This window comes from Sinocyclocheilus grahami, unplaced genomic scaffold (genome assembly GCF_001515645.1).
Source record: "Sinocyclocheilus grahami isolate Dianchi unplaced genomic scaffold, SAMN03320097.WGS_v1.1 scaffold652.1, whole genome shotgun sequence".
In the NCBI taxonomy this organism is placed as follows: Eukaryota; Metazoa; Chordata; class Actinopteri; order Cypriniformes; family Cyprinidae; genus Sinocyclocheilus; species Sinocyclocheilus grahami.
In genome coordinates, this window is record NW_015505831.1 from 1,097,184 (window position 1) to 1,108,310 (window position 11,127).

An 11,127-nucleotide genomic window follows, 5' to 3' on the forward strand; every position below is an offset into this window, starting at 1 on the left:
ATATATAAGAGTTATTTTATTTATTTATATAATAATAATAATAATAGTCATTTAAAAAAACTTGCAATAAAATACACATAAATAGAAATAAAATAGAATATAAACAAATAAAAACATTTATCTTATTTTATGTATATTTTTCATTTTGTTTATCTTGATTCTGAAATGTTACTAAAATAACTAAAACTCAAATAAAAAAATAAATAGACATTAAAAGAAAACTAATAAAAACAAAAAACTCAATTACTAAAACAAATTACTGTAATACTATAGTTACTGTAATTAAAATGAAAACAAAAAATATTAAAATAACTATTTATAAACATTGATACCAAAACTACACTGTGCATGTGTGTCGTAAAAAGTATTTTTTATTAAAAAAAGAACATTCAAAATGTTTAATTCAAACAAATACAATAAAATAAAATAATCAAGGCTTTTTTAACTAAATGAACATAATATTTAGTAAGTTTCATTCACAAGTTAACCATTAATATGCACTAATATTACACTACTAATTAATAATGCATATATTATTTTCATGAAAACACTTTAAAGAGATTTCCATGACCAATTTTGAGTAATTATGCAAATTATTGAATTGTTGAGACTCAATTCAATAAAATGACAGTTTGAACTGAGTCATGGAAATGACTCAAACTTAAACTAAAAGTAATAAGTTTCAAATATTAACTAATGATAACAAACTAATAAATTAATACATTTAAATCAGAGATGCTATTAAAACATCTAATGACTTGCAAGACAAGGATTGCAGACTTAACCTAATGGCACAGTCTTTTGCAAACTGAATGTGCAAATAAAAAGCAATATTCACAATGTTTATATCACCCAGCAAAATCTCTGTCAATATTCTATATATGCACAGCATACTTCCCTCAGTCTGTCAGCTGCACCTCAACACAACACCAGCAACCCCACATTTGCAAACACCAACATCCCCCCCATCATTTCAGCCCATCAATGTCACAGCCTCCACCGGGACATTCTGTACTCCTCCTAAATGGATGGATGTGTGCAGCTCTTTAGCCGACATTTCTCTCATTCATTTAGTGGCTGGAGGTGTGGAGAGCTGATAGCCGACCCATAAGCACTATTACACATGTGGCCTGCATGCAAACGGCTGTTTAAACGCAGTGCCTGCATTAAAGCCCATTTTTCTTCACAGCTCATCAGAGCTCAGAGACATTAGGTGTCTGCTAAAGGAATGAACTGAAACAATGACTTAAATTCAGCGTGAATGAGTTTCACACCACCTGCTTAGTAAGGAAACACACCACAAAATTTAAATTTAGAGGGGTGGGTCTATATCTGCATACTGATGAAGCATAAAACATGTAAAGAAAAAAGCATGAGACAGACAGACAGACAGACAGATAGACAGATAGACATAGATAGATAGATAGATAGATAGATAGATAGATAGATAGATAGATAGATAGATAGATAGATAGATAGATAGATAGATAGATAGATAGATAGATAGATAGATGGATAGATGGATAGATGGATAGATGGATAGATAGATAGATAGATAGAATGGCAGAACAATGAAATGATAGACAGAATGATAGAACGATAGAACAGTAGAATGTTACAATGATAAGAGAGTGTTAGAATATTAGATAGAATGTTAAAATGAGCGACAGACAGATAGACAGATAGATAGATAGATAGATAGATAGATAGATAGATAGATAGATAGATAGATAGATAGATAGATAGATAGATAGATAGATAGATAGATAGATAGATAGATAGATAGAACAATGAAATGATAGAATGATAGAACAGTCGAATTTTATAATAAGAGTGTTAGAACATTAGAATGTTAGAATGTATATTAAAATGATAGATAGAGCGACAGATAGAATGCTAGATAGAGCGACAGATAGAATGCTAGATAGAGCGACAGATAGAATGCTAGATAGAGCGACAGATAGAATGCTAGATAGAGCGACAGATAGAATGCTAGATAGAGCGACAGATAGAATGCTAGATAGAGCGACAGATAGAATGCTAGATAGAACGATAGATGGACAGACAGACTAAACACAGTGAACAGAGTATGAACGGCTCTTACAGTAATAGGTTAGAGTGCATTCAGTATCAGAGAGACACTCAGTGAGTGTCCTGCAGTGAGAAACATTACGGCTTCCGATCCCTCAATCAAAAGCAGCCACACTGTTTAATCAATACAGAAAGCACTTTACTGAACATGAGAGCACAGAGACTCATCTGGCCTGAGGGAGAAAATACACTCAAGCGCGTGGGGAAGAATGAGACAGCGTTACCTTTTTGGCTCTTTGGCTTATATTTGGTCCTTTACTAAGCAGCTTTTCATTCAAGTACTCTCGATTCTACAACACAGAGGCAAGAGGGGGAAAATACATAGCATATATCAGTGACAGACCACTGTGAAGCACTGGTTAAAGCATTTGAAGTATGGAGGGCGAGTATACTGCCGTACCTTAGCCTTTTGGAAAAATTTACATTTCAAAAGCTCGGCTGCAGTGGGCCTGTGGAGATGAGAAAGAGCGCTTGATGCTGACATTTTCAGACAGTTCCACATTTCAAGACACTCAACAATAAGGATTTTTTTGTTGTTGTTGTTCTGGCCAGTAGTTCAGATATTACTTGACCTGGCGGCATTTTCACTGGCCACTGTTTCAAATCTGGAGCATGCATATGCATACATAGATAAATAAATGTGTGTGTGTGTGTGTGTGTGTGTGTGTGTATGTTAGATTACTGTATTTTATTTAATATCAATATTAATATTATATAATATCTATTTGATACATTGAAATAACTTTTACTAATTCCATTCCAAATAAAATATAATATTTGATATTTTATCAAATATAAACATTAATATAATATAGATAGATAGATAGATAGATAGATAGATAGATAGATAGATAGATAGATGGATAGATGGATAGATGGATAGATGGATAGATAGATAGATAGATAGAATGGCAGAACAATGAAATGATAGACAGAATGATAGAACGATAGAACAGTAGAATGTTACAATGATAAGAGAGTGTTAGAATATTAGATAGAATGTTAAAATGAGCGACAGACAGATAGACAGATAGATAGATAGATAGATAGATAGATAGATAGATAGATAGATAGATAGATAGATAGATAGAACAATGAAATGATAGAATGATAGAACAGTCGAATTTTATAATAAGAGTGTTAGAACATTAGAATGTTAGATAGAATATTAAAATGATAGATAGAGCGACAGATAGAATGCTAGATAGAGCGACAGATAGAATGCTAGATAGAACGATAGATGGACAGACAGACTAAACACAGTGAACAGAGTATGAACGGCTCTTACAGTAATAGGTTAGAGTGCATTCAGTATCAGAGAGACACTCAGTGAGTGTCCTGCAGTGAGAAACATTACGGCTTCCGATCCCTCAATCAAAAGCAGCCACACTGTTTAATCAATACAGAAAGCACTTTACTGAACATGAGAGCACAGAGACTCATCTGGCCTGAGGGAGAAAATACACTCAAGCGCGTGGGGAAGAATGAGACAGCGTTACCTTTTTGGCTCTTTGGCTTATATTTGGTCCTTTACTAAGCAGCTTTTCATTCAAGTACTCTCGATTCTACAACACAGAGGCAAGAGGGGGAAAATACATAGCATATATCAGTGACAGACCACTGTGAAGCACTGGTTAAAGCATTTGAAGTATGGAGGGCGAGTATACTGCCGTACCTTAGCCTTTTGGAAAAATTTACATTTCAAAAGCTCGGCTGCAGTGGGCCTGTGGAGATGAGAAAGAGCGCTTGATGCTGACATTTTCAGACAGTTCCACATTTCAAGACACTCAACAATAAGGATTTTTTTGTTGTTGTTGTTCTGGCCAGTAGTTCAGATATTACTTGACCTGGCGGCATTTTCACTGGCCACTGTTTCAAATCTGGAGCATGCATATGCATACATAGATAAATAAATGTGTGTGTGTGTGTGTGTGTGTGTGTGTGTATGTTAGATTACTGTATTTTATTTAATATCAATATTAATATTATATAATATCTATTTGATACATTGAAATAACTTTTACTAATTCCATTCCAAATAAAATATAATATTTGATATTTTATCAAATATAAACATTAATATAATATCTAACATAAAATACTGCTATACAATATATGTTCCATAAGTTTATTGTACAGCGAAATATATAATTAGCCATTTATATCAATATTGCTATTGTTCTATCATTTTAAAATATATATATATATATATCACACAATTAAAACTATTTATAAACACTTTTGATTCGAGCCCAACATTCCAAATTATGCATTATATTTAATAAAATATAATATTTGAGATCAATCTAAAATAATATTTAAAAAAATTAAATTAAATTAACATATTAAAATGCTACCATACAATATACAAGTCATTAGTTTAATTTACAGTACAATGTATAATTAACTAGTAATTTATATTAATATTGTATAGTGATACTGCACAGTTATCATGTTACCATTATATCAAATTATTATAGTCCCCCAATGTCCATTGTGTTGACCAGATGAGGCAGCTGATATAGAAAGCAAACAGACCAGCAGCAATTTATTGTCTCAAGATCGCATTAGTTCATCCATATCTATTTGAGCTACTTTGTCTGTGTGGCATTTCTTTTATTGACTGCGATTTATCTTTAGAGAGACCAAATGGCGAGCAAACGAAGGACAGACACTGAACTGCTATTCAATAATATACCAAACACAATTGGAATCAAAATGTTTGCTTCTAGTATTAAGGCCTTTGCTGAAGCTTCTGGTCATGCAAGGAAACAGTTCTGAAGTCTGCACACCATTCAGCATTCTGAGACACAAATTTACTAATTTGTGTAAACAAGTAAGGCAGGTTTGTCAATTCAGATTACCTCTTGGCAGGGTCCTTCTGAAGGCACAAGGATATAAGTTTTCTAAAAGATTTCCCATACTTCTTAAGCATCTCTTTGTCCTCAACCCCAGTCTCCAAGGTTGGAGGATCGTTCTGCAGCGTGAGCATTAAAACCTGCAAATCAGCAGAAAGACATGATCCGATATGAAAATAGATACATTAGAATGAATGAAAGAGCGATAGATAGATAAAGTAGATAGATTTATTTAGATATTTATTTATTCATTCATTCTTTGACTTTTTAACGCCATGCCAGCATCAAGTTTATTTTCATGGCGATCTCAGAATAAATTACACAAGGCATACAATTAACAAAAAGTTATAAAAGACGTTTCAAATCTACAAAAGAATTCTAAAATTAACTTTTTAAATAAATCAGTTATGCACACCTCATAAAACTAAATAAAACCGTTATTTATTTACATTAAAAACAGTACAATCTAATAAAATATGCTTCACAGTCATTTTTGTTTGGCAAGTAAGGCATGATGGTGGTTCTTCACCTTTTAATAAATATCCATGTGTAAGTCTTGCATGACCTAAAGGACACCTTGTAAAAACAACTTGGTCATACCTAGATTTAAAATTAGTAAAATAAAATATTTTTCTTACACTAGGATTTATTTCATATAGCTTATTTTTGTGACATTCACCCCATTCCATCTGCCACATGTCATTAATATAAGAGTTTATCACAGGTTTGACATCACAGAAAGGAATTTGACACTCAATGTGACACTAGTGTCAAATATTCAGGTTGAGTGCTTATTTTTAAAGTAGATAGAAGAACAGAACAGTAGAATGAACAGTAGATAAAACTAACAAACAATAGACAGACAGATAGATGAATGGAATGACAGAACAATATGGATGGATGGATGGATGGATGGAGTGACAGAACATGGATGACTGGATAGATGCAAGGATGGAAGGATAAAAGAATGGATGGATGCATGAATGGAAGGACAGAAAATATTGTATATATGGTTGGATGGATGACAGAATGACAGATGGATGGATGAATGGGTGGGTGGGTGTTTGGATGGATGGATGGATGGATGGTTGGATGGATGGATGGATGGATGGATGGATGACAGAATGACAGATGGATGGATGGATGGGTGGGTGGGTGTTTGGATGGATGACAGAATAATAGATGGATAGATGGATAGAGTGACAGAACATAGATGACTGGATAGATTGAAGGATGGAAGGATAAAATAATGGATGGATGCATGAATGGAATGACAGAAAATATTGTATATATGGTTGGATGGATGACAGAATGACAGATGGATGGATGGATGGGTGGGTGGGTGTTTGGATGGATGGATGGTTGGATGGATGGATGCATGAATGGAATGACAGAAAATATTGTATATATGGTTGGATGGATGACAGAATGACAGATGGATGGATGGATGGGTGGGTGGGTGTTTGGATGGATGGATGGTTGGATGGATGGATGACAGAATGACAGATGGATGGATGGATGGGTGGGTGGGTGTTTGGATGGATGGATGGTTGGATGGATGGATGACAGAATAATAGATGGATAGATAGATGGAGTGACAGAACATAGATGACTGGATAGATGGAAGGATGGAAGGATAAAAGAATGGATGGATGCATGAATGGAATGACAGAAAATATTGTATATATGGTTGGATGGATGACAGAATGACAGATGGATGGATGGATGGTGTCAATTCAGATTACCTCTTGGCAGGGTCCTTCTGAAGGCACAAGGATATAAGTTTTCTAAAAGATTTCCCATACTTCTTAAGCATCTCTTTGTCCTCAACCCCAGTCTCCAAGGTTGGAGGATCGTTCTGCAGCGTGAGCATTAAAACCTGCAAATCAGCAGAAAGACATGATCCGATATGAAAATAGATACATTAGAATGAATGAAAGAGCGATAGATAGATAAAGTAGATAGATTTATTTAGATATTTATTTATTCATTCATTCTTTGACTTTTTAACGCCATGCCAGCATCAAGTTTATTTTCATGGCGATCTCAGAATAAATTACACAAGGCATACAATTAACAAAAAGTTATAAAAGACGTTTCAAATCTACAAAAGAATTCTAAAATTAACTTTTTAAATAAATCAGTTATGCACACCTCATAAAACTAAATAAAACCGTTATTTATTTACATTAAAAACAGTACAATCTAATAAAATATGCTTCACAGTCATTTTTGTTTGGCAAGTAAGGCATGATGGTGGTTCTTCACCTTTTAATAAATATCCATGTGTAAGTCTTGCATGACCTAAAGGACACCTTGTAAAAACAACTTGGTCATACCTAGATTTAAAATTAGTAAAATAAAATATTTTTCTTACACTAGGATTTATTTCATATAGCTTATTTTTGTGACATTCACCCCATTCCATCTGCCACATGTCATTAATATAAGAGTTTATCACAGGTTTGACATCACAGAAAGGAATTTGACACTCAATGTGACACTAGTGTCAAATATTCAGGTTGAGTGCTTATTTTTAAAGTAGATAGAAGAACAGAACAGTAGAATGAACAGTAGATAAAACTAACAAACAATAGACAGACAGATAGATGAATGGAATGACAGAACAATATGGATGGATGGATGGATGGATGGAGTGACAGAACATGGATGACTGGATAGATGCAAGGATGGAAGGATAAAAGAATGGATGGATGCATGAATGGAATGGCAGAAAATATTGTATATATAGATGACAGATGGACGGATGGATGGATGGATGGATGGATGGATGGATGGAATGGACGGAGGGACGGATGGATAGATGGATGATGGATGGGTGGATGGATGGATGATGGATGGAATGGCGGGTGGATGGATGGATGGATGGATGGGTGTTTGGATGGATGACAGAATAATAGATGGATAGATAGATGGAGTGACAGAACATAGATGACTGGATAGATTGAAGGATGGAAGGATAAAATAATGGATGGATGCATGAATGGAATGACAGAAAATATTGTATATATGGTTGGATGGATGACAGAATGACAGATGGATGGATGGATGGGTGGGTGGGTGTTTGGATGGATGGATGGTTGGATGGATGGATGACAGAATAATAGATGGATAGATAGATGGAGTGACAGAACATAGATGACTGGATAGATGGAAGGATGGAAGGATAAAAGAATGGATGGATGCATGAATGGAATGACAGAAAATATTGTATATATAAATGACAAATGGGTGGGTGGATGGATGGGTGGATGGATGGTTGGATGGATGGATGACAGAATGACAGATGGATGGATGGATGGATGGGTGGGTGGGTGTTTGGATGGATGGATGGTTGGATGGATGGATGCATGAATGGAATGACAGAAAATATTGTATATATGGTTGGATGGATGACAGAATGACAGATGGATGGATGGATGGATGGGTAGGTGGATAGATGACAATAATAGATGGATAGACGGATGGAGTGACAGAACATGGATGACTGGATAGATGAAAGGATGGAAGGATAAAAGGATGGAAGGATGGAAGGATAAAAGGATGGAAGGATGGAAGGATAAAAGAATGGATGGATGCATGAATGGAATGACAGAAAATATTGTATATATAGATGACAGATGGACGGATGGATGGATGGATGGATGGATGGATGGATGAATGCATGAATGGCATGACAGATACTGGACACTCTGCAAAACATTTCCTTTTCCTATTTTCAGAAAGAAAGCCTGAACAATATCAAAGTAAATATAAATTCTGATCATTTTCATTCTAGATGACCTGCTGCTCACATTAGATACGGTTCAGCTGTGCAGGCTTTGCATTCATTTAGTTAATATCGGCAATACAGACAATTAAAATGCATCTCCAACTCTTGAATTACTTTGTGTAACTGTTATAATTCCATATGCAAAAGAGGTTATGAATGGTCACATGATCTGACGGTCATTGTGTTTACCTTCATAGGGGGGTAGCGATGATACGGCGCAGAGCCTGTTGCCAGTTCAATGGCAGTGATTCCGAAACTCCAAATGTCAGCTTTGAAGTCGTAACCCCGCACCTGTGGTCACATGATATGCTACTGTAACTGATCACCAGATGATGGAATAACAGACTATAACAGACCCACACCAGTCATAAACAGCGCTTTTTTCACGGCAGATTATTCCAATTATTAAACAATCTCTATGATCTGCACTAGAACAGTTGAATGGTTATTAATAATTCATAGTATCAGAAGATCTCTTAGAAATCGTCTAGCTGTGAACACTTTCCTGGTGCCAAGATCCATTATATTTACAGTAAATGACAGAAACACGTTGGCAAAACCTGTTACAAAACCTAGTGAGTGTCTTTCTTCTTAGGCAGCAACTTTGCAATTGATTCAGTTAGCATATCGCTGATCTAAATCCATGATACTCGAAGCACAAAAATGAATAGCACACAGAAATATTGAGTAAAATGGTCCATTCAAATTAAACTTGGGATGAGTATAATTTTGTTTTTATTTTTGCTAGAAACTGACACCTTGAATTCAGCAAAGATGGATTAAATTGATCAAAAGTGACACGACATTAACATTGTTATGAAAGATTTATATTTTAAATAAATGCTGGCTTGAATATTTTTTTCATCAAAGAATCCTAAAAATAACTGTTTTCAACATTTATGATAATAAGAAATGTTTCCTGAGCAGCAAATCAGCATATTAGATGATTTCTGAAGGATCATGTGACACTGAAGACTGGAGCAATGATGCTGAAAATTCAGCTTTTCATCACATGAATAAATTACATTTAAAAATATGTGACCCTGGACCACAAAACCAGTCATAAGGGTCAATTTTTCAAACATAGATACAACTATTTGAAAATTTGGAATCTGAGGATGCAAAAAAATCTAAATATTAAGGAAATCGCCTATAAAGTTGTCCAAATGAAGTTCTTAGCAATGCATATTACTAATCAAAAATTAAGTTTGAATATATTTACAGTTGGAAATGTACAAAATATCTTCATGGAACATGATCTTTACTTAATATCCTAATGATTTTTGGCATAAAAGAAAAATCAATAATTTTGACTCGTACAATGTATTTTTGGCTATTGCTACAAATATACCCCAGCGACTTAACACTGCTTTTGTGCTCCAGGGTCACATATGTTCAAATTAAAAATAGTTATCTGCGATTATAATAATATTTCACAATATTACTGTTTTAACTGTATTTTAATCAAATAAATGTAGTCTAGGTAAGCAAGCAGAAGAGACTTCTTTCAAAAATATGTAAAAACTGTAGTGTAGGTTGAACTATTTTGTACATGACGCTTTTCAATATTGAATGAATATAAGTATAATCAACATTTCTCTCTTTGTCCACCTTTTTTGGTGGATTTATGAGTTTGTCTCAGGTCTTGTGTCTTCTATGGATACATGCAATGCTGCATTAGAATTAGGCCAAAATAGGGTTTCTTAGTGTCTACTAACCTTCTATAACAACCTTCACGTTAAGTGTGCATCTATCAATGATTTAAAATGCAGTCTATGTAGACCACTCACTTGGTATTTGAAACAGATCCACTTGTAAATGTTTAATGTAGGTTCTCTGAGCACACTGACCTGCTCCATCACCTCTGGAGCCATCCAGCACGGGGTCCCCACGAACGTTTTCCTCACTTTGTGTCTAGTGACGTCTCCACCAGTGGCCAGAAAAGCACTCACACCAAAATCTAAAGAGAACGATTAACAACCTCATCATACGTCTGATGCACAAACATCTACTGCAAAATCGGTTGACAGTTGGAAAGCAAATATTTAAATGCATATTTAATTTGACATGCATGAAAATGAAAGATAGACACATAGTCTGATAGATTGCTTCTACTGTCACATACTGTTGTGTCTATAAGTCAGTGAAAATATTTATTTCCAAAAATGACAATTAGATGTGAACTATGATATTGGTACAGAGCAACCTTTTAAACAGACTGCATGTCTTTCTTTCACAGCTTTGTTTGCATTTGTGTCAAACATCTACTGTGCTTTCAATAATCAGAAAAGATCTCTTTGTGAACGAATCCTCACAAAATAGTATATCAAAAACAAAGTCCTTTTTAACCCCAAAATCCCTTTTATATATATATATATATATATA

At 34.5% G+C, this 11,127-nt stretch overlaps 1 protein-coding gene across 1 annotated transcript in view; it reads right to left on the bottom strand.

Moving 5' to 3' along the window:
* Positions 1–11,127, bottom strand: part of stk39 (serine threonine kinase 39) — a 70,447-nt gene that overhangs the window by 41,940 nt on the left and 17,380 nt on the right. The window contains exons 6-10 of the mRNA XM_016242269.1: positions 10,593–10,702; positions 8,932–9,033; positions 6,695–6,828; positions 3,767–3,815; positions 3,591–3,656 (exon numbers count right to left, since the gene is read on the bottom strand). Of these exons, the coding sequence (XP_016097755.1) occupies positions 3,591–3,656; positions 3,767–3,815; positions 6,695–6,828; positions 8,932–9,033; positions 10,593–10,702 (461 nt within the window). The remainder of the gene's footprint in view (positions 1–3,590; positions 3,657–3,766; positions 3,816–6,694; positions 6,829–8,931; positions 9,034–10,592; positions 10,703–11,127) is intronic.